Source organism: Bombus bifarius, unplaced genomic scaffold (genome assembly GCF_011952205.1).
Source record: "Bombus bifarius isolate JDL3187 unplaced genomic scaffold, Bbif_JDL3187 scf7180000008163, whole genome shotgun sequence".
NCBI lineage: Eukaryota > Metazoa > Arthropoda > Insecta > Hymenoptera > Apidae > Bombus > Bombus bifarius.
The window spans coordinates 1,985,460-2,009,095 of record NW_022884485.1 but is presented as its reverse complement, the minus strand read 5'-3'; the positions used below and the strand labels follow the sequence as shown (position 1 = coordinate 2,009,095).

The 23,636-nt window shown below is 39.5% G+C and overlaps 4 protein-coding genes across 6 annotated transcripts in view; 2 read left to right on the top strand and 2 right to left on the bottom strand.

Annotated features, from left to right (window-relative positions):
• Positions 1-311: 311 nt before the first annotated feature.
• On the bottom strand, positions 312-3,151 carry LOC117208884. Its single transcript, XM_033450384.1, has 7 exons — positions 3,140-3,151; positions 2,138-2,397; positions 1,851-2,051; positions 1,486-1,664; positions 1,076-1,395; positions 728-984; positions 312-486 (listed from the first exon to the last, which is right to left on the bottom strand). Exons 1-7 carry the CDS (start codon positions 3,149-3,151, stop codon positions 312-314), a joined length of 1,404 nt encoding a protein of 467 aa, XP_033306275.1.
• A 3,246-nt stretch (positions 3,152-6,397) lies between these two features.
• LOC117208932 (homeobox protein engrailed-1a-like) lies at positions 6,398-11,735 on the top strand. Its single transcript, XM_033450461.1, has 4 exons — positions 6,398-6,940; positions 7,367-7,525; positions 10,076-10,179; positions 11,229-11,735. The coding sequence occupies exons 1-4, from the start codon at positions 6,496-6,498 to the stop codon at positions 11,532-11,534; spliced, it is 1,014 nt and encodes a 337-aa protein (XP_033306352.1). The 5' UTR covers positions 6,398-6,495; the 3' UTR covers positions 11,535-11,735.
• A 442-nt stretch (positions 11,736-12,177) lies between these two features.
• LOC117208933 lies at positions 12,178-13,339 on the bottom strand. The gene is made up of 2 exons (XM_033450462.1): positions 13,172-13,339; positions 12,178-13,109 (listed from the first exon to the last, which is right to left on the bottom strand). The coding sequence occupies exons 1-2, from the start codon at positions 13,293-13,295 to the stop codon at positions 12,178-12,180; spliced, it is 1,056 nt and encodes a 351-aa protein (XP_033306353.1). The 5' UTR covers positions 13,296-13,339.
• Positions 13,340-14,259: 920 nt separating this feature from the next.
• LOC117208929 (disintegrin and metalloproteinase domain-containing protein 10) overlaps positions 14,260-23,636 on the top strand; it is a 77,820-nt gene continuing 68,443 nt past the window's right edge. For all 3 annotated transcript variants that reach the window (XM_033450459.1, XM_033450458.1, XM_033450457.1), the window contains exon 1: positions 14,260-15,111. In XM_033450459.1, the coding sequence (XP_033306350.1) occupies positions 15,033-15,111 (79 nt within the window). In that variant the 5' untranslated portion in view covers positions 14,260-15,032. The remainder of the gene's footprint in view (positions 15,112-23,636) is intronic.

Below are 23,636 nucleotides of genomic sequence, written 5' to 3'. Positions count from 1 at the left end.
CACGAAATCTGTCGCCGAGTAGAACCGAAGAGAACAGTAACGCCAAAAATGTGATCGCTGTCTAAAATTGTCGGCGACGTCGTTAGCGTTGCCGGTTACCGTTAAAAACTGCGATTTTAGACCCAACGTGTGTAAGGAACTTTAGTACTGACAGTGAATCTTTTTTTTAAGGATATATATATATATATATATAAGGTATTTTTAAAGATATACATATCTTAACGATATATAATCGAACCGAATATTTTATCATTCGTACGACGTGACGATAAAAGATATTACGATACAGAAAATAATAAACAAGAAGAAAATTACTTTCTGCGTCTTCTGCGTCTTTTGATCCTTTCCTTTTTGAGGTCGCAGTCAGGATACAAGAGTGTACAGTCGGCTCCACCTAGGCCAAGAACAGAGGCTTTTATAGAATCCAACATTGCCGACCATGAAGATCTTTTCAGCACCCTGCCGGATACCCAGCTCATTCCTAGACTGAAAAGGTTGATTCCATGCTTATCGAACATACGTCGTGATAGATAGATAAATTGCAAAATAAATAGATAGATACGACAGATAAGTTGCAGATAATGGACATCCTTTTACTTTTACGTTCTTTTAATTTTTCAAATGTAAAACCCCGTGTGCCGTTACTTGTTGCACACGCCTCGGGCATATATAGGTATAATAACGATTAAAAATCGAAAAGTTGATCAAGTTTCGTCGTTCGCTTTACCTCCATACAGGCATCCATATTTTACGCGCGTCTTCGGTTTGCGTGGAGTGTCGATTATTCTCGCAAAGAATTTTGCGAATGCAATTTCCAAAATCCGTATCGGCGACAAGAGCAGCCTCGATGCTTCTCAGAACGTTGTGAGATAATTCGTTCAATTGTTCGTGGCTAGCGTACGATAAAGGTAACCCATCGACGGCATTCCTTCTCAGACGTTTCGCCGTATTCGTCATCGTGGCTATGGTTGTATTCATGTTGGTCTACCCGAGGAACATATCGAAGATAAAAGAAAATTAACGAGCGGTAATAAGAAGTAGCTTGCGGAGAAATCAAACGATTCGGACGTTCTACCGTAGCGTTCATTAATAATTGTATAATGAATAATCCAAAAGCTAAAAACGCCAGAGCTGTAAGGGCAATTTCAAAGAAGTCTCTTATCGAAAGTTCATTTCCTTTTCCTTTGTAGTAAGGCTTGTGGTACTCCTCTTCGTGATCGTGATAAATCGGAGCGGTGTAATAGTGTTCCTCGTGTATAGCGGGAAAAGTTTCAGTGTGATGCAAGAAATGATCAGCACCGTGACCGTAAGCGGGACCGTAAGCGGGACCGTAAGCGGGACCGTAAGCGGGACCATAAAATACGTTGTGTCCCGACGAGGATGAAAGCATATGATCTATTAAAAAATAAAAGAATATCTCGTTTTAAAGGTATTCTTTGAAGGTAGTTATTCTTTAAAGGTAGAATCGTATAAAACGATCTTTACCATTTTCCTCGTTCTGTTCATCGAAGAAGCCAACTTTACCAGAAGGTAGAGGAGCTTGCATCGCATAACCCGTGACTTCTCCATCGAATTCTTCGAAATTTTCGTCGTGAGCTCCATGCTTCTTCTTTATCTTCTTTTGCGGAACATAATGCCGATATACATCGTCCAAGGTTGTCCTTCTGTCGTAAAACATGTAGGTTTTTTAATCATTTATAATTCTACGGGAAGTAAATTTTTGAACGAAACGAAACCACGTAAGTATAAGTAGTCGGTAAAGAATTAATTTTATTCGCCGTTTTATATTTACCGACATAATACGTATAGGTATCGTGCGATGTAACTACAAGTACAATTTCGATAATTACCGCTGTAACCAGTTTTTGTACTTTGAACTTCCTTCGTCCGCTAATAATTTATCGTGAATAGTAATATTGTCATTGTCCATTAAATTATACAGATCATTTCTTTCTGACACATCGAGACGCCTTTTAGCCCTAGGTGCTCTCATTATCTTCGCTATTTCCTCAGCCACGTAGCCATGGCATAAGTATTCGTTCATCCTTTTTCTAATAGATACAGCGGATTAGAAAATAGAAATTACGGCCTTAATATTCCGACGAGCTAAGTGATAAGTTATTATTCTCAAACTCACCTATGATATTCCATTTCGCTCAGAGCATTGTCGATGGATCCATCTACCATTGCATCTTCGGAACCTTTCGTTCTGTTATCACTCACTTGTTGATCCGCGAATAAAAAGGATCCAGGCAACAGATCTACCGAAAGTATGTCGTTCTCGTCGATACAAAATTCATTGCCATCGTCGAAACATCGTTGCGCAGAAGTTGTATAAATCTTTGCCAGGAGCCAAATAAAAAGCCCGATAGATGGAATTTCTTTGAACGATTTCATCTAAAATAAATATTCTTGAGCGTGAGCGAGTAAAATTTCGTTACCAGCAACCGTAGCACAAAGAGAACTGTCAGAACGGAAACTCGCTGCTGGCAACAACTTGTTCGACTGATGGAAATAATTACTCGAACCGTAGGTACGCGTGTTTAAATGGCGTTGACAAACTTTCCTGTTTGGAATAACAGTTAATATCCTTTTAACGAAACACGCTCCAAATGTCTACATATTATATTCGCGTGTAATTTGATTTCCACAAAAAGTTTATAAGATCGTGCCAGATCTTTAATTTTGGTAGGATTGCATATATAGCGAGGCAAAGGTGTAGCATTCGATTTATAAATTAGTAACTTGGAACTGCTTGTCGCTAAGCGATTAAGATAAATATCCCCTATGGAAACAGAATGAATTTTCCGAACATACATATATATTTGGACACATGTTCAATCTCACATTGGTCGGTGACACTACCAGCCGATTTACGCGTAATCCGACACCTATGATTAAATACCACTTTATTAAAAACCACTTATACCGCTCTTATGAATGTTTTAGGAGCGGAGGGTTTGTCGAGATGGCTTGGATGGGTCGGCGAGATGAGGTAATGGGGGCTTTGTTCCCTTGGGAACTCGCTCACCTGTCTAATATCTCGCGAGAGTAGCTATATCTGTGTCCATAGCAATAGCAACCAGTTATACATGGAGGTCACTGAAAATTAATCGTCCAGTTTTCAAAGAATTCTCACAATATCCTCCATCTCTCATGTGCAGTTTGGACAGAACCAACAGCTCTGTTCGATGTATAATGATTAACTTAAAATCGAACCCGACGCAAAAGTACTTGACAGGATACCTTGTCCAAGATACTACTTACGTTTCGTGTTACTCTTGGTGAATTTGGAAACTTTTCGCACGTAGATCGTACGATCTTTTTCCTGTTCGCTAAAAATTCTTTTCTTTCAGAAGTTCTTCTTTCCCGCGTTGAATCGTTTTCGTATTCTATTCTCATTCAGCCTATATAAAAAGGTAAAAGGTAAAAGGTAAAATTTAGCAAATTAATTTTGAAATTCTCGAGAACGTATGAAAAACTTGGAAAACGCATCTCCGATATACCGAGTGTTAACAACGAACGTTGAAAAGTTTTCGCGAGATACATGCGTCTCATCCCTGTGCAGCGAGCGGGGTGTGGCATGGATAAACCCTCCGTTTCCGTGTGTGAAAACGTTCCATGGCAATTTGTGGGCGCGTTAGTACACCCTCCTTTTCTCAGGTGTTTGATTGATCGTTTCAATTATGTGGCGCAGCATGCATCGAACGCAAAAGTAAAGTTCGTATCGGTAGGACGATCGTCCATTCGGCTATTTCCATCGAACTTTGTACAAACGTAACGGACATAACAGTTTCATTGGGAAGTTTCGTCGTCCGAATACTTCTTATACGTGTCGTATCGCGGCAGCGGTAAAAAATACGCGTATTTCGTATATTTTGTTATTTATATGGTACAAGAAACGCGCGAACAACCAGTTCTGTCGTCCAGACGCGAATCGTTGTATGGCCCTCGCAAAAATAGACGACAATCTTTTTGCCAAATATTTTGAAAGACGTTTTAAGGGTCCATAATGGTTTCTTGGAAGAACCGTAGATACATGTCCGTGAAATTCCGTGTTCGTCGACCATATCGTTACTTCCTCCTTTCACACCTAACGAAAAGACGATGCACGGCATTTCGTTTCATGTAACCGGTACTCAATATTTGTTCTCGTCACTTGCACGCTTAAATTGTTCAAGTATGCTCACAAATGGCATATAAAAAGCACGGTATTCCTTAAGAAATCGTAACTGTTAGTTACCAACTGTACTTGTATCGAAATTTCGTATTCTGTCATTGCGGTACAATTGTATTCTTACGATGAACGTATCGATACCTCGTCGATCATATATAGGAGGTGAAAAAATGAGTACGATCGTTGTTTCAGGGGAAACCACTTTCTTCGTTCTTCCTATATCGTATTAACGAGGAATCTTTTTAAAGGATTCACATACTCTTTATGCGATCGAAGCGACTAGGGCGGAACGAATTGACGATGCAAATGCAGAATGAAAACGCAATTGCCAATGGTCCTTCGGAGGTTGTAGCATGAAATTCGATAGATTTACGATGTGCAAGGAGGAACATCGAGATCGGACCGGTCTTGGTCGGAAACTAATGGTACCGCTTTTGCCAGAAATGCTCCACATTTTCAGCCTGTATCCAAACAGAAATAGCTGGATATGGTTCGATGAAATGAAAAGATGGGAGCCTCAAATTTGTTTACAACTTAGTTCGTAGTAATTGGCACTTTGAACGTTGCTTTCATGAAACAACTGGATATAACGGTGTTTGCTGTATTTAGGAGTGATAAGAAACGTGAGTTTTTACAAAATATACAGATTTCATAGAAATTTTGCACGTTTATGCAGGACGCGTGATATGAAAATTCTTTTTCGCGCTGTTTAAGGTATTGATAAAATATGTAAACCTGCCGGTGAGAACCACTGTAAGAAGTTTGGTAAACGCGTGAAGAAGTGTTTTGCGGTACTTTTTCACGTCGTTCTCTGTATGGCAGAAGCGTTTATCTATAGCCGTAGAGTAGAGTGTACATACATATATGGGATAGAGAAGGAACCATTAGTTTGCTGACATAAAGCCCTGAAATAGAGGGGTCGAAGAAGGCGGACGCTACGGAAGAGCATGCGCTTCCAAGAGCCAATCACAGCTTCGCTTTCTGATCCCTGATGAATTCTTTTTCGGTAGATGAAGTTTGCTACTGCGCATATCGCCCTATTAAACTGTAATGTATAATATCTCGGGTATATCTTCAACATAGTGTACGTAAAGATGACAATGACAATGTTCTTACATCGAATTACGCGATAGCGATATCACGTAAAATAGAATTTCACGTTTGATCGTGTTTCATTCTGACCGGATGACCGTCTCAAGACGAATCTGCGTTTCGAACGGTCAATTAACGATTTACGTAAAACGGGCGACATCGGAAATGGAATCCGGAGATACCATTGACAGAATGGAATGGAAATGGAAAATGGATTTTATATTCGCTCGAAACTATCGATATAGGCTAGCGGTGTATTGTGCAGCGGACAAACTTAAACGTTTGAATAAAAGAATAATAATAATAATAATAATAAGCCAAACGTATCGTAACGTATAGTTTAGTTCTTTACGGCAAACTTACTTACTTGCGAACTGACATCGTACGGTATCATATAGCCCTACCTTTTATTTTGTCTTCCCTCTTCCTCTTTCGATTTATTTTAAATTCGACGAATTTAAGATCAAAGACAAATCGAAAAAACATGGTTACTACTTGTAGGTTACAGAGGAATACATATTACTCGCGTATCAGAGGCTGAAGGGTAAATGGCGAAGGAAGAAGCGTCTGAAAATGTTTAGCAGCAGGATAGGTATATCGATTTATCGCGGTATATGATAGTAAAGCAACGTTAAACCAGTGTGAATAAGCTTTTGACCCCTACTCCGATCAGGTAACAGAAACAAGTGGGGGTTCCTGGTGCGAGATGTTAGTCCAGCATCGCGAGATGACCTTCCCTCAGGAACTGATGGTGGGGAAGCTGGGAGGTTCTTCTGGACCACAGACACGTGCCACCTGTCATACATATCGAAGTACTTGCTTTCGAAAGGTTGAGAGGGCGATTAGCCGTCGATTAGACGTTCGATGCGGTGCAAAGATTAACCGAAGATAAGTTTAATAAATATCGTGTTTTAAAGTAACATATATCGAATCGCAACTCGTTTAACGTTCAACGTTTGACGTTTAACGTGACGATACGATGGAATTGTCGTTAAATTAGACTGTGTTAAAATACGAACGTACTAGTGTATAGATATTGGTACTCGCTGTTTTAAACGACGATCTACTTTGTGATCGCCATAGGAAATGTGCACAACGTGAAATAGTTTTGAAAAAAGAAATCGTGAAATGCAATTTGTAAATCAAGCTTGGTGTTATCGAGCATTTTAAATGCGTGCTTAGGTCGGCTGAGATTAGAAATTAAGAACTTGGAAATAGAAAGTCCAATGACATTACCGACGATGGAGCTTTATCAAAATCACGGTAAGGTGAGCGACGAAATCTACGATCTGCGACGGTCCTCTGCGAAACAAGATATAAAAGAGATTCGCTTTGTCGATAACGTTTACGAGCGAACGAGGGATGATCGCGAACGATTCGTGAAAACGCCAAACAACCATCAAGATACAATGGAATGTGCATCCGATTCGAGTAGCGAAAGTTACAAGGAGATTCATAGGAAGCAAATAGAAAGAAAAAATTCGTCACCGGTTGCCGCGGCTAGTGCCTTTACGATTGACAACATTCTTGGCAGACGCGAAACGAAAAATATCCAAGTGGCTCCTAATTTAAATTATTCCGATGACAGAGAAGAAGATCAAGAAGATAGGGAGGCGAAAATGGAAGAAAATCAGTTTATCAGACCAACAGCCGTATCAGCTACGCAATCCGGTAAAACAATTATAACGACAAAGTATTAATTCCTTCCCTCGTTCTCTGCTATCTCAGCCTTTGATTATTTGTCGGATTTAGAAAAACAGATAATATATTTTGTTACGCTGCGAGGATAAACTTGCCTGTTTACGTTCGACTCTAGTTATTTATTATGCAAAGTTATTGCGTGTTTAGGCTTGATGTTAACGATTTGAAAGAATTTTCGGATATTTATTAACGTCTCTGTATAATTACTGTATTATTCTGCGACCGTTCGTAAAATCCAATGTTTTACGCATTATCCAATGTTTCGGCAAGAATGAGTCTTCCCGCAAAGGATCGGCCAAGTATTTTCTCTGATAGATACAGACAGAAGATAACGAAAACTGTTCAAAAAAGGAACTAAGAAAAAATCAGCTGGCGATAAATTATTTGTTTTTACAGATATGAACACAGGATTATACGCATCGGCAGGATTATCGTATTCGGAAGTGACGCTTTCAGATCCTTCCGCGTATTCGGCGACATCCCTTGCTTCTGCATCCATTTTATATAACAGTTGGTTCGCTCAATCGAAACCTGGCCAGCTGTTTGGTCTACAAGGTGAGTTCGGTCAAAATCTGTTATACCAATCGTTGTTATATGTTTAACTAGGTTAAAAATTGAATCGCAAATCATGCAACATGACGTGGAATTTCTACCACGATACCTGAAAACTATAACTCGTCGAATATTGACTGTCGAGGCATAAAACGTTTGGGAGCGATTCCTTTTTATTAGGACAAAAGATTCTAATTACCTGCTCGTAATAACTTATCGGCGTAATTCCATTTTCGCGAACAATGCCGAGAAAAGCGAAATCGGTGAGTTCTTTCTCGGCTCAAAGGGAATATCGGAGATTACTCGAGGCGTCTATAGTAACAGCTTTTCGACACGCGAACGTCACATTAACAGCTAGGGTGTTGTATCCCCTTAATTTTGCTGTTGTACCGGTCAGGTGTAAAATATTTCGTTGTTCGAGTATCGAGCAACTTTTCTTATTTTTGTATATCGAATTGTTTAACCTTGTTCTCGTCTAACCTACTAACATTCGGATATAGAGTATGCCTTTCGAGGAATGTTAGAAAAATATTGCTCGTGCCGAGCAAACCAGCTACATATAAAGAAACAAAGGTTGCCAGATTTCGAAATAGTATGCGTGTATCTACTCGATTACGGTCACACGCATATATATTATATAAAATTACCGAGACTCGTAGCTGTCGCAGCGAACGAACGCGAGCGGACAAACTCGTCATTGTCTATTACGTTACTTGTCCATCTAATACATAGTTGAGCAAGTTTCTTTCATATCGACTTTGTATGACTGTGAAAATAAGCGAATAATATACGTCGGAGACTTCAATCCGCCATCGTTGTTTCTCTTCTTTCGCTACTATCCGCCATGCTGTTAGAAGCCCATTTATCAGCGACGTTACTCTAACTACCTTCCGGAGAAGTGCTAAATGTCTGCGTACACTCGTAAATCTTTACTCCGTCAGTTTTCTTTCTTCGTCGCTACGTTCCCTTTTTGGCCAATAGTTTCTGCACTTCTAGGAAATATGATCGATTCGCACGAACAATTCGTGCCGATTAATGGAAACGAGTGTCCATCGTGGCAATTCCATTAATTCGAATAGACGTATGGAAGTCGATTGATTCGTGCAAGCCTAATAACTTGAATAAAGTTTCAGTTTACGACGATGAAACATAGTCGTAAATATACACATACAACTTAATGTTAACTAACGCTAAATAACAAATAAAGATGACTTTTTGTTGCCTTCTATTTCTCGTTTTCGCGTAAACCATATTACTTTTTCATTTTCTCTACTTTCCTATGCGTAATTTCATTCTTCGGTTCGGTTGTTCGGTTCGGTTTCCTTGAAAATGTGTTTTATTTATAGTTTAAACATAGAGAGAAGGGAAGTCGTAGATGTATGGAAAATTGCTAAGAAGCAAAGCATCGCTATTTGTAGCAGTCTTCGATACGGTCGAAAGATTTACAAGAAAACACAAAAGGTCTTGTGTGCAAACATGCGACATCTATTTGTTGGTTTAGAGTGTAAGGGCCGAGTAGCTAACTGAACGTTAAACAAGGGGAAAAAGAAGAAGTCTCTATTTCTATGTGAAGTCATCGCGATTTTCAGAATTCGAGGATAACCATTTTACGAGAGTGGTAAATGTCAAAAAATTATATTTCAAAATGACCGTTACGATTTCTCCATTGACATCGTCGTATAGGTATGCATTATAAAGTTGAAGAGGCTTTCGATTTCGTTATATTATTATATGATAATAATCATACGCGATCCAATCCAACGCAAATAATAAAGTTATAGTTTATCCAATTTTATCGAACAGCATAAACAAAAAAATGTACGTCCCAATGTACATTCGAATATAACATCAATCAACGTGTACATTTAATTTTAAGTAATCATTTTTTTATTAAGATTATACCGTCATGGTATTATATTTGTAATATTCGCGAGCATAAATTTGTAAAATTTAATCGCCGTTAAGCCTATTTATCCTATTTGTATATACATACATATTTGAAGCAACAATGAAGTTGTTAGCGTGAAAATTGTACAATTATAATTAATACGTTCTCTTTGTGTATTTTTTTATGTCAGATATACCGCAGTGTCATATTATCTAAATGTGACTAACAACGGTATAATACCTCATATAACCCCTTGAACGGAAATATGTGGAACTTCTTTGCACTATAATGATAATCGCATCCAAACGTTCCTCGGTATAAACTGTTTGTCCAGCTCTTTGCCACATTCTGCCTCGTATTGACAGTAAGATGTCACACGTTCCTCAAACAATCCCACATGTTTTAGACACGCTTGGTAACTCTAGTCGTGGTCCAATGAGCAGGCCGAATCGAAGAAAGTGGTAATTGAGTACAAGCTGGCGAAGTTAGTGAAACAATTAAGAGACATGATTATAATGTTAAATTTTTATTATCACGACTATAAATCTTCGAGAATGTCAACTGTCATCTCTTTCGACGTGCATAGTCAATTTAATACTTAATTTCACTGAAATTCTCATGCTTACGATTACAGGAAGATATTCCTATCCTTTTAAATGTTTTAGCGCCCAAACCGAGTGGAAGACGATCCAGAAAACCGGGGATCGACAGAAAGCCACGTCAAGCATACAGTGCGAAACAGTTGGAAAGACTTGAAGCGGAATTTAAGGTATATGAAGTATATTTCTCAATTAAGATATTTAACAAATGCATAAATAATTTTACTTTTGTTCTTTTATCGTGCACGCGCGCAACGATCGCTTTATTAATTTCATCATTATCAAAAAGAAATTTTCGACAAAGAAAGCTACAGGCTAGTAATTTTGTACGAGTTGTTATCATTCGTAGAACGTTATTTCGTTTTCACCTACCATAAACAACGAACAAATTTACAGATTTTCTTCTATAGATATCGCGATTCGAAAATTCGACAAATTGTCAAAGTTATTGAAAGTTCAGAAAGTAAACTACCATATTGTGTCCGATACGAATCCATGACACGAACGTTCTTATTACAAAAGAAAAAGCTAGTAGATAATCAAAGAGGTCAACAGAGATAAGCTGGCAACTTTTTCTTTCTCTATTTAACTTAGATACGTTCATAATTCTAGAAAATAATTATGAGCAAACTTCGCGGTTCACTAAAATTTGTATAAAACAGTATCCATCGTGTAAGGTGTAAACATTAAACCAATTGACCTATACTTTTACACACGTGCTAAGAAAACATATATTCCTATACTAAACATTTTCCGTTTAACCGTTTACTAACGTCAAAAAATTCACGCGAGTTTCGAAATGTCACTCTCTCAACGATCCTCGGTTTGTCAAATATTTTTTTACGTTATTTGTCTTGTCGGGAATTGTGGCTAAATTCACAACTTTAAAATAAGGTAAAATAAGTCGTTTGCACTTTGAATATTCGCATCCCTTGTTTCGATTAATTAAAATGTCAATAAAAATAGTATGAAATCTCAACATTGTGGGTTTATTTTAGACGAAACATGCCCGTTAAATAAGCGATAACTGAAGTGAAATTTTCCATATGGGGTTTTACGACTGTTTAAATGATAATGATAATAAAGGACAGAATATTGGAATTCAAATAACAAATTTTCTATGAAGATTCTATCGAGCAAGAAGTAAAATTGGTTCGGTCGTTAGAAATGATAGAGCTGCAATCTATAAGAGAAGTTAATAGGTACGTTTCTTTTGTAGATCGACAAGTATTTAAGTGTGAGCAAACGAATGGAACTGTCGAAATCCCTAAATTTGACAGAAGTCCAAATAAAAACGTGGTTTCAAAATCGTCGCACCAAGTGGAAGAAACAACTTACCTCCAGATTAAAGATTGCCCAAAGGCAAGGGCTTTTCCCATCGGCATACTTTCCACCGGCTCAGTACTCTTTGTTACCGTACTACACTACGCCGCTTGTGTTTGGAACTTCAGCGTCAGATGACGCCAATATTAACGCGATGGCGATACCGTCACGATCTGTGGCATCATCGCCGGATGCTGTTTGAACGAATATCGATTCGAACTACTTAGCCGACATGAGACACGAGCGCGAATCAAGTGCAACGTACCTCGTCTATGGTGCGATTAAGACTCAATTTCTCGATTCAACGTATATACTTACGATGATTTCATACTGACGACTGAAGACATGCTGGACGTCTAGCGCATAATATATTTTCTTTCCAATAGTTCTGATTGTTACTTAGACAGCTGTAAAATACAAATTTATGTTACCAAAAATGCATGAGGTAAAAATTTTGTGTACATAAATTACAACTACAATAAACGAAACATAAAAAGAATCTTTGCTTGTCTCGGAGTATGATGTATCTGTGGAATGCTCGGTGGAAGAAAGTTAAACGACGAGGGAAAGGGAATCAAACTAATTTATTTATATAGTATTATAAAATATGTGTTTAATTTATAAATAGTATTAGGTAAGATACCTAGTACTATGTGCGTAAAAACGCAGGTAGGTCTTCCTTAAATCGAACGAAGAAAGGACTTTCCGAGACGAGCTTAGGTGCTTTATAAGAATCTTCGTCAACGAGCAAAGTTTCAAATCTTCATCCGTACGGACGTGTGAAACCGAATATCTCTTTATCGAATAAAACGTTTCTTCGTTTGTCATCGATTTTTTTTATCATTTTACGTTAGATTAGCGTCGGTTACGCAGTTGGCCCCACGATTTGTTCTACATTGTGGCATATTATTATGTTTCGTCGATTTATCTGTTCCGCAAGCAACGGTTCGTACTTTTGGATACGCGGGAAATTTTAATCTTGGAAGAATATTAAGCTTCTTATTAAGCTTTAACTTTGGCCTTGACCTTTTCCTCTTTTTTTTATCAGGGTGCAGGGTACCCATATCGCGCATTTTTACCTTAACGGATGACTGTACGGTTCTAACATGCATAGTTGGGCTACAACTTTTGTCAGAGGTTAATGTTTCTTTGGTAGAAGCTTGTATGGACATATGGAACTTTCCTATCTTGGACATTGCTGCCGCGATCGCCATTGTGTTTTGAGCGCATAAATAACAACAGCTTTTGGTGAAATCTATCCCTAACTCGGAAGCACGATCATCGATTACTTTCTCTTCCTGATCCGTTTGAAACGTACGCACAGGTGGTTCAGAAACATCTTTCTTTTTCTTCTTCTTCCTCTTCCTGATTTCCTTTGCACCCTTCGATTCATCGAATCCTTCGTCCTGCTCTTTTCTCGACGTTTCCTTGACTGCGTCTTCGTGTTGTACCGGAGAAACGCGACGTTCCTCGTATCGTATCGGTGAAACAGTACGTTCCTCGCTGAAAGTAGTCTTTTTCTTTTTTTTCTTACGCTTCTTACATTTTTCTTTCAAACGTTTAAAGAAATTTGACTTGGATTTGCGCGCTCTGACTATCTTAGCTTTTTTCTTTCCGCAACACTGGCTACACCATTGGTAGATCCTCTTAGCTACATTATCAGGCCTTTTGTTGGCCGTAGAATTTGCAGTTTGGACGTTCTCTCTTCCCCTTTCTTCCCTTCTTTCTTTTCCACGAATTTTCCGAGAATTCGAACCTCTTTCCGATACCGGTTGCGCTGTTACGGGACGAAATTAATAATCTAATAAAACAGAATTACGTTTTACGCAATAAATTTACTTGAACTGTATTCCGATGAATTTCGCGCAACGCTCTGTGTAGGTTTAGAACCATTTCTTTCTTCGTTATTCCGTCTATTATATTTGGGATATTGATTTATATTTGCAAATTGAATCTCTGACATCGTTGTTATTGAACAAGACGGAGTGGTATAGTATACTTTTTTACCAATCTCATTAGGTTACATTTTAATTACTATTATTATGGATATTACTGGTATTATGGATCAACGATTAAATTACAATTAATCGATATTGGATGCATCTCTACTGTCGAGAAAAGATCGCATCTCCTTCTATATTAAAACTTGCATATTTTTTATTGCGTTTAGCTTTCGCAAAGATAATTTTGTCAACGATGAAAGGTTAGTTTTTTATTTGTATAGTTACATTTGTACCTATTACGATATATACAAGTATTATTAATGACAAAATTATTTACCGAAATTTTGTGCAAATGAACAACGAATCATGTTGCGATAGGTGATATTAAAATTTGGTCCATATTGGGATTTTAAAACTCCCGGTTATATGAGAACTGGAAGGGCGCCCAACCACATAAATGTAAAAGTTTCTATTTCCGCATAAGCTTAGCACGCGTATTTTTATCAGAGAGGAAATTTACTCTCCGTTTTCATCTTGTGCTTTGAAAACATTTCCATTAGTTTACGGATTAATTATCAATTACTATTTTATAAAGAAATACGATAACTCGTGTTTCGTATCTGTTTATGCTCATTCTCCTTCGATATGATGTATTTTTAACAGCTGTCGAAGAAATAGAAATCGATGAAATAGAAATTAAAATTGACGATAAAATTTGCGTAAAAATGCCTGTACTATTGTTTAATATGATATGTACTGCAATATTTGTTTCGATGTTAGACGCATGTTTACAGGCAATAAAGAATTACGTAAGAAACGATTATGCTGAACCAGGCTGAACGTTTAACGTCACTGGTTGTGATCGTGAACACGAATGACGTCACGCGTTTAGGATAGCACGTATGGAACGAAGTGGTAACTGTCGCCCTCTGACGATAGAGCGACAAACTAACGATACATGATAAACGAGACAGGGGAATGAAAGTCGCAGCGGTGGTAGGACTGTCAGTGGCAACGGTGGCGACTAGCCGATGTCGTGTGTGTGTTTTGTTGCTGATGCGATGCGTCAGCTAAATCTCAAATCATCTGGTAAAAGAGTGTGAGATAAAGAGCGGTCAGCTGTTACAACGATCGTGAGACAGCGAGGCCAAACGAATGGCAGAGAAGTAAATAGTGAAGAAATATAGGAGAAACGAGAAAGTCGAATATCGTGCAACGGAGAAAAGGTTACGAGGGGCGGATCGTCGATGGTAAGGACTGTCCGCGTGCAAGTGATAATATCGGTGGAAAACGATGGCGTAAGTTGGTCAGCTCTGAACCGAGACGTGCCGTGTGTCCTGTGTGCCGTGGCCGTCCGTCATTTTCTCTCGGTTCGCGAACGACGCGTGTGATTAGATTGGTCCGTAGAGTCGCGCGCGCCAACAACAGTACGCGTTCCTAACGTAACGTAACGTCAGTGAAAACACCATCGAATGTGTGCTGCTGTGTGCCCGATCTAGTTGCTATGCAGGCTGAGTGCTGAATACACTGGAAATATTGGTTGGTCTTTGATCACGGTGCATCGAGTGTACATACGAGGCAACGTTTTGTCGGTTGTCTCTACGTCGCGTTCCCTGTATCGTCTTGTTGGAACTGTTGCCGATCACCACTCGCTATTTCCTCGCGTCGTCGCGTTGTTGTTTTGTTTATTGTTGTTTGCGCGTATTCGCGAGGTGGTGCCAATATCTAGCCAACGACATCTCATCGTGCGAGAGAATATGGTTACGATGATCAGTGATACGTGTGGATATGTTCTTTTTCTCCTGTTGCTGTTGCTGGTTCCTTATATCGAAAGCGGTAAGCGTATATAAATTTGATTTGCTTCGTGCTCCTTGACATACGTTGAATCACAACGATAGAAATTAGTTGAAATCGTTAATCGCGCATCGATAGATCGGTATTTCGTGCAAAATGCACGTTCTTACGTTGCTTAACGTCTAGCCTGTGAAGTGTGCTATTGGCCCGATGACATATGCATACGCGCCTATCTATGCCCATATACATGCACGATATATGTGCGGATCCGCATCCGTGTCCCGTATGCGCGCGCGCGTGTGTGTGTGTGTGTGTGTGTGTCTCGACCGTCTCCACGTCTCATGAATCATCCTTTCACGAAGAGCGTGTCTCGCACATTTCTCTCGGATTCTTTCAAAGGAAAACCAAGTGCGGTGCCTGTTTTTTGAGAACGCCTATACTTTTTCTCCTCTTTTTTTCTGCATTAAAGTGAAATTGTCGACCATGGGAAACCGTATTCCATACATATGCCGTTTCTTCGTGTGAATATACGATTTTGTCGATTTTTATATACTAAAATTATATCCGGTGTTTACGGAGATGCAACATTTTACACTCTACGGTTATAAAATACAAAGATTGAGCTCGTTATGCGTCTTAATCTTTGACAAAGAATTTTTTTTTAAACTTGAAACACGGATTTCCGTTCTATTTCGAAGAACGGAAAGACACACTAAGCGGGTTTTCCTGACTCACAATGAATTCGTTGAAATCATAGATAACGTTTCTTCGAATATTTATATCGGAGACTCGTAGACCGTGACAAATGCAGTTTATCTTTCTGATTTTCCAATTTAATTTAATACATACGTACGTATTAAATAGGCGCGTGTGCGTACACATACGTGCGTATGTATATATCGCGCATTGGAAAATCATTTGTTTATCGCTAATTTTCATTCGTAGATTTTTCGACCTACATCTGCGAAGAATTTCTGTGTTTGATAAAGAGAGACGCTCTTCTCCAGAGTGTAAATCGTAAAATTACCCCTGCCGGAAGTTCCAATTAAGGACCACTAGCTCACGTATGTGATGGTGATACTAGTGATATAGTCGCGAGTGCGCCGCTACGTTATCTATCTGAAACTAAAAGTCAAGCAGAAAAAAAGAGCGGAACTATCGGAGATTATTATATTAGAGAATCGGAATTTTGAAACAGTCTGGTCTATAGCGGCAGCTTTTCTGATTTTATACCGTTATCATTAAAACGTTTAACGATTTTGCGTCGAATTTGATACGACTTTGATCTTTATAACGTGTAAAAAGCATAATTTACATGCACAGTAACACGTTACATGTAGTAAGTCGAACATGTTGAATGGCGATGAGGATATTAGCAGCTGCCGATAAAATGGGTAACTAATATTTATTAGTTTGGCGTATGATAAAACGTTGAAAAAATATCCATCCATTTTGATTGTCTCGATTCGAAATGGATTTTCTTAGGTTAGCGTCCGACGGCAAAGGGAAATGAGTTATCGCTATCGTGGAATATTTTTCTGGCAATTCCGATTGCCAAGGGAAGAAGGGAATGCGAGCAAAAGGCGGCATCGGTTCGCGCAATGCATCTAGAATATAAAAACGCAGTTAACCGTGATGGGTAAGTCGTTTCGTTGGCCTCGGGGCCATATCTCAAGGACAAAGGATCGATTTTTCTTTTTCCAAGTTTTCGATTCTTCGGTGAAACAATCTTACGATGCCCGTAGAAAGCTGTATCAACTTTGGGAAATCTTTAAGCGCGGCACGTTGCGGCCATCTTCGTATATTTCATTCGAGAAATTGCGTTGGCCTTTGGAAAATGCACGATCGAAAATTGAGTAACATAGATGTTTCACGTCGGAAATTTCACGTAACATTCTCCGTGTAGTTGTTCCACCTAAGACAAAACTTTTTAGTTTCAGGACGGTCTAGAAACGTAGTAACCTTTCGTGCAGCTTCGTTGCTACGTACGCTATCGAATACAACTTGGACGATGATAGATCGTCCCTTCGGCTAGATCGTATACTTATTTTGTTTGAGTAATTTATAAATCACACGCGCACGAGCAATGATTTTACCGTTCTAATAAAATTTTATTTTATCTTACAATTAGTAGCTTTACTTCAAGTTATTTCAACGTGCATTTTTCGTTCCCTAGTGCCAAACATGCACTTCATCGAATTACGCGTATATGTATATCTACAATTAAGAAATGAGTATATGCCAAGTTTTTCCGTTTAATAATTCGATTTGTTTATAGGAAAGTTGTTGGTTTCAGTGAGCAGATACTGAGAGATGGATTCGATATTCGTACCGCGGTTGTCCGTAAAGCAAGCTTACTGCACAAGTTCGATAGCGAATTCAGTTAGTTAGTCAGGCTCGGCTTCTGATTTCTAACGTAATTAACTCGGTATTAAGTCGTGGTTGTCTTGTTCATAGGAAATTCAAGATTATTACCTTATCGTAGTATATACGTATGTCAGTTTTGCTTGCGCGTTTTATATCATGATATTTTTAGTATCGTGAAAGTCCCGTGTATACATACATGTATGTATATGTAATGTAATCGAGGATAACGACAGGATAAGATTTCGATTAGATTTTTACATTCTTTCAAAGTATGGTTGTAGACATTTGTGTCTCGTTAAACGAAAGAGAGGAAGAAAGAAAGAATATGGTTTGCCATGTTATTGTTATTTTTTAATGGCTCTATTTGGTTCGTTGCGTGCGAAATCGCTGGTATTGCGGAAATTCTTTCATTCTCGAAAAGGATCTTTTTGTTTGAATTATTTTACTGCTGCGCGCAACGTAGATAGAACCTTTTTCCGGTTTCCCGATCATCGTCGACAACTTCGTAATTGAAATTGAAATGCGAAGATAGCGTTGAAAAATATCCTGCGGAAGCCGGTTTCGGTAAGGTCAATGCTTTCGTGCGGGTTCTAGATGAGATAGACACGGCCGTGAACACTGCTCTCTCAACAGCGGGCGGATTCGCGACGGAAACGTGACGAAACAGTTGTTATCCAGTTGTGTTGCATCACTTTTACCTCGTTGGACTTGTTCTTTGCGGACCGCGTGCTGCCGCGTCATCGTCCAGAACATATATACATATGTGAAAGAACGAAAGTCCAATAGCAATACTACCGCCGCATCCCTTTGTGGAACTCAAACTTTTCCGTTTTTCGTACGTTCGACCTTAAATCTTTGCTTTTCATTCGATATTATCCAAAGGAGAACTCCGTAAATACGTTAAAACACCCTATAAATATATTCTACATAAATATAATATGTAGAATAGAAAAGAGAGTTGAAATATTTTGTACAAAGATAGGTTTCTTTCTAGAAAGAAATTTTTATTTGAATATATATTTTTATTTGAAACCAAAGAAAATATAGGTTTGATGCATGGCTGGTAAATTCAGAATTGTCGTATCCGTAAGAAACTAACGACGAAGTAAGAACAAAAATGAAACTAGCAGTTTGACAGTCTTTTGGCACGCATATGCGATCGTAACTCGTAGATCTGTTTTCAACTTTTCAAACAGATGGTTCGCGATTGATTCTCTCTGCGCTCTTTCTCCTAAGTGGGTACTGTCACTCACCCTTCGCGCAACCATTATCATACGCTCATACAGCCACATGTCAGAACCAAACAGATGTTGTTATAGTGAGGGGTGTTAGATAGCCTAACCCCTAATAGCTAATAGACCGTGCAACAAAGTTCCCCATATAAACCTAGTCTCTGCGATTTTTGTCGATACATAGCCGGGTACATGGCTGAAAATTCGATAATTTGAGTTTACTCGTTAGCTTGGTCGTTAGCTTAGCCGTTTGCTTGGTCATTCGCTTAGTTGCATCAAGATCGGTCAAGTCCTAATTTCTTTTCTTGCTGCCACGTGTTTTCACACGATTTCAAAAATGGAAATATCTGTGCCAACTTCCTTAAAATATTTAATAAACGCAAAACGGAGTTTTATGGACAATAACGGTGGACTAACTTATACCATTAAAGTAGCACAATATCGTTGGAAAGTGCGATAAATTTGAAAATGTATAATTAGTACAGGAAATGAAGGAGACCGAAGCGATCGTCTTTGTCCAGAATGTTTAGGAAGCTGAACTTTAGGAGGAATTTCTGGGCAGGGATATAGAAGGATCCTGGAGAATTCAGAATTCCCGAATCAAGGGGATCTTATCTCTAAGGTATTCCGTGTTCGGGAATATAGGTGGTCGTCCTGAAACTTTCAACTCGGCATTCCTGGCACAACCGAGCTATTCGGCTTGGCTCAAGGAGCTACAGGGTTTACCCAAGGATATGCAAACACGTACGATAGTTCACCACCGTGGCAGGTCGTATGGTCTTTTCGAGATTTTCAGCTTTTTGCGTCGCATACAAGAGAATACTTCTAATTCGGTCGTGGAAAAAGAAAAACGACGCTCGCTGTTACTACGCAGTTTGACGCGGTGTTTCTTTGCCCCGTCCGATCTGACGCGAAGCACCATGGAAGAGAATTTTGCGAGTCGCGTTTCCGATTCGTAAAGACGGTGTTATTTTTCTTCGATGGGTCACGACCGTCTAGGGGAGAAGTTCGCAAGGGAAAAGGCGATTGGAAAGCTTTTGGAGACCGTCCAGATTTTTGATTGGGGCAGGTTCGACGGTGGCCAAGTTATCGGTGGCTCGTTAATCAACATCTGATTTACCGTCTGCCGGTGGAGCCGGCGCTCCAAGTTTCTAGGAAAACACGCAGTCGCGGAGTTTCGTTTTTTCAGGGGGAAGTTGTAAGTGAAAGGTCAGTCGAGCCGGGCGTGGGAAGAAAGTCTGAAAGGTAGTTTTTACTATCGAGTTGTTTTTCAGAAAATCGCGTTTCTCTAGATATTCGCCGATTTAAGTTTCACCATTTTGCAGTCCGTTTTCGGATAAGAGTTGTATAGCGCGAGGAAAAGTTTCCTCGTTTGGCTATAATTTAAACTAGACCCGCGATTAGTCGCAATATTATCTGCTGCCGCGCAAAGTCTTTAAAATAGTAAAGAGTAGAAGAAAGTTTGGACTATCCATATTGGCATAAACAACGTGGTGGCTAATACACAGTTTAAAATTCTCACGATAGAACGGGAATATTTACCGAAAAGTTTCCTAACGCGAGCAAGAATTTTATAAATAGGAGAAACAACGTATTTCGTTGGAAGCCATAGAGACATTTATACATACAGTCTGTTTGTGTAGGAATGAAAATTTTGAATTTGAAAAAATTGAGACGAAAGATGGACGATATCGGCGAGAAATGTTTTTGCCCTTCGTGGCTGAATACCTGATGTACTTTGCGTGAAAAGGATGGACGTCTCTTTCTACGATTACTCTCGCTAGATGTTGATCTAATTGCACGCATACTTGTATGTATTTGCGTCGCGCAAAGCGAGGACACAACCGTGTGAGAAACGTTGTATGCCCCCCTCCCTCCAGGACATAGTTGTAAGTTTAGTAACTCGTTTTCCCGCGGACGAAAGTGCATTTCGCATGGAGCGATGGCTAAAGACTCGAACGATCGTCCACCGATATTCCAAAGTTTCGATTGGGAGGTCAAGACAAAAATTGAGAATACTTGGCTAACGAATCTTAGCGACTCGTATCGTAATGATCAGAAGGATTTGGAATTTGTAATTTCCTTCTATTTCGAGGCGTTTCGAACGTGATTTTCTCGGTGATAACGGCGAGGATAACGAGGACGAGATAATCGTTTGCCATGGAAATGTTTTAAAACGTGAGAAATTTTGCAAGTTTAACGGATCGTAAGTTCAGCGTTTACGCACTTTGTAGCCTACGAGTTGGCGATCGCGAGGTTTCGGCGTCGAATGTTCCTTCCTTGAATGTTATAATAGTCAGCCTGTAGATGTAATGGTCCGGGAATAATGCTCGAAAGTTCCTCGCCCATTCGTGGACTATCTGGCCGATATAAATCCTGTCTATCTCGTAATCGAAATCCATGCCGGCGGCACTCTCCTCCCCCAATAAGGGATCCTTTGTTCTCGACTTAAATCTTTGAGTTTAACCGAGCAACCTCCTGCTTCTGCAATTCCCAGGAGGACGAAACCCAAGAGAGATGTTACCTCAACGTTTTACGTATTTACGTATCCCGAGTGCAATGGTATTCCCCACGTGGAGATGCCAGAGTCATTAGGAAGTAAGAAAACTGAGTTTTAGCCATTCGACTTTCCACGATCCGCTGAAATCGGACGCGACCAGTTCTTCCTACAGTTTAGCAGACTAGTAGAGACTCGCTGTAACGCGTTATTCGAAAGTGAATTGTTACCGATGTGTCCTTTAATACGCAGAGTTGCTGAAACTCCATTTTCATCATGAATGGAAACGTTTACGTAATAACGTTCCTCCGGTGAATCGCGTTCTCTAACTTTCGCAAGATAATCGTTGATACTGGCGTTACCGAGCATTACGCACGTATATTCGATAAATGGCCATTACGACGACGCAGAGCGTCTCGCGGTGTATGCGAAAGGCCAGGAAACACGTTGTCGAAGCTGATCGAGGCAGGTTAATTTTCTACGTCCATTCGGCGATTGGCGCACACGCTGTAAGAAATATCAACGTCGTAGATACGATGATAGGTGTTGCGATCTCGTGGACATAGTCACCGGGGCATTGTAAATTTCCGACACGTGCCGCTTCCCGTTCCTCTTTGTTTGTCTTTACTGGTAAAAGCGTGGCGCGTCGATCGACCAAAATAATATCGGCTTCTTTCCTCGTTCTTGTCCTTTTCATTTCCTCTCTTCCCCTTCTATCTGACTTTGTTGCTTCTATTATTCGCTCGCATTCCCAACCTTTTTCTTTTCGCGATTCACAGTTGCAATAAATTGGTCTCCTATTATTTCTCCTTTCTCTCCGCTTAAGTCGTTCGAAAGCCGGAAACGGAATTTAACCGCCCTTATTACGGAGTCATTATAACTTGCATTTTCGTTAATGCCCCTGAAAAAGCAGGTGGTTACGCGAAAGCAGACAAAAGTTGGCAAGAAATGAAAAGCACCGAAATTAATGCGGTAAGTTTCGCATGCGAGATAAATGCAAGAGTCTCCCAAGAGTCGTGATACGAAACGAGCATCGTTCTAAAAATGTCCGACTTAATTTAGAGATCGTATGACAATCGTGACTGCGATAATATCGAAAATTATCGAACGAAGATTCTTTGGTAATGTCAAGTCCGCGCTGTTCGATAAGCGCTTGCGTTCGTGTTCTGCTTGCGCACTGTGTACGCAGCTATTGCACGAGATAAACCCAGAAAATATGTCCGCACATCGATGTAACGCAATTTTCGATATCAACTGTTTAAGTACACAAATACAGAAATTTTCCGTTTTATGCATTAATTATTAAACGTATAACAATTAAATTTATCATTGTTTATCAGATGTTGCGTTTTTCCCCTTCCGTAGATGGTAAACGCTATTCGAAAAGTATAGAAGCAACTATCGTATTTCCAATTATCCAATTTCGAGTATTCGCGCTGATAGGACTTAATTGTCTCGCTTTGAATCGGAAGCCGCGAATGCTCCAAGTCGGTCGAGATTCGATAACACGATTCACCAACGAAGGATACGTGTCGCCTTTGTCCAAGTAATCGAGGTCTGTCCTATCTTTCCTCGCTATCTCCGCGTTGAAGATGTTCCATGACTATTCGCAAGCTCTGCCTTTTCTCTCTCTCTCTCTCTCTCTTTTCTCTCATCTCTCTTCTCAATCTTCACATTTTATTTTTTCAAACTGATTTCGTTTCTTGATTACAACATTTTTTTATAGATTTCGGTGTAACGAGCGTAGCGTTAAAATAAAGCTTTCCGTTTGATTCGTGACGGCATGCTTGAATTCTTTGGAATCGCGATAAACTCACACTCTCGTTGTTTCGTACGGGCTAGATCTAGGTACGGCGTGGATAAAACGACTTTTCGAATTTCCGAAAAACACAGGGATACGATGCAGGCAGCTGGATGACCGAAATGGATGAGTGATTCGATTTCAGTACATAGGGGTTGTGTCGAACGCTACGGACAGTGCGCATTTAATTAAATTTTTGTTTTCCTCTTGCTTCCTCTAAACGTCTCTTTTTCTGTTTTTTTTTCTTTTTGCTTTTATTTTTCTCTGCCTCATGGTACGTATACACAATAATACAGTGTCGAAAGAGTTCGTCGAGTGTTCTTTCATCGATCGATATAGTTGCACTTTGCTCCCCAACGGAAATCTAGCATATTTTTTCCGCTCTTTCTTTCGATTCTTCTAATTTCGTTAGTTGCGCTTCGAGGACAGCTCGATCAAAGTTTGAAGTTTAGGAGACTCGATGCTTGAAAGATATTTTCAAAATATAGAGGTTTGGAAATCAAAGTTTAACCAGTGCTTCGATATTTTTCAAATTTATTGTGTTTAAGAAGCGTTGCAGCGATTTAGACGTTCAGTTACGCATACTTTGGATTTCTACAACGTGTAATAACCGCGATACGACGTGATTTAAATGTTCTAAATATCGAAACATCGCTGTATCAAAGGAGCC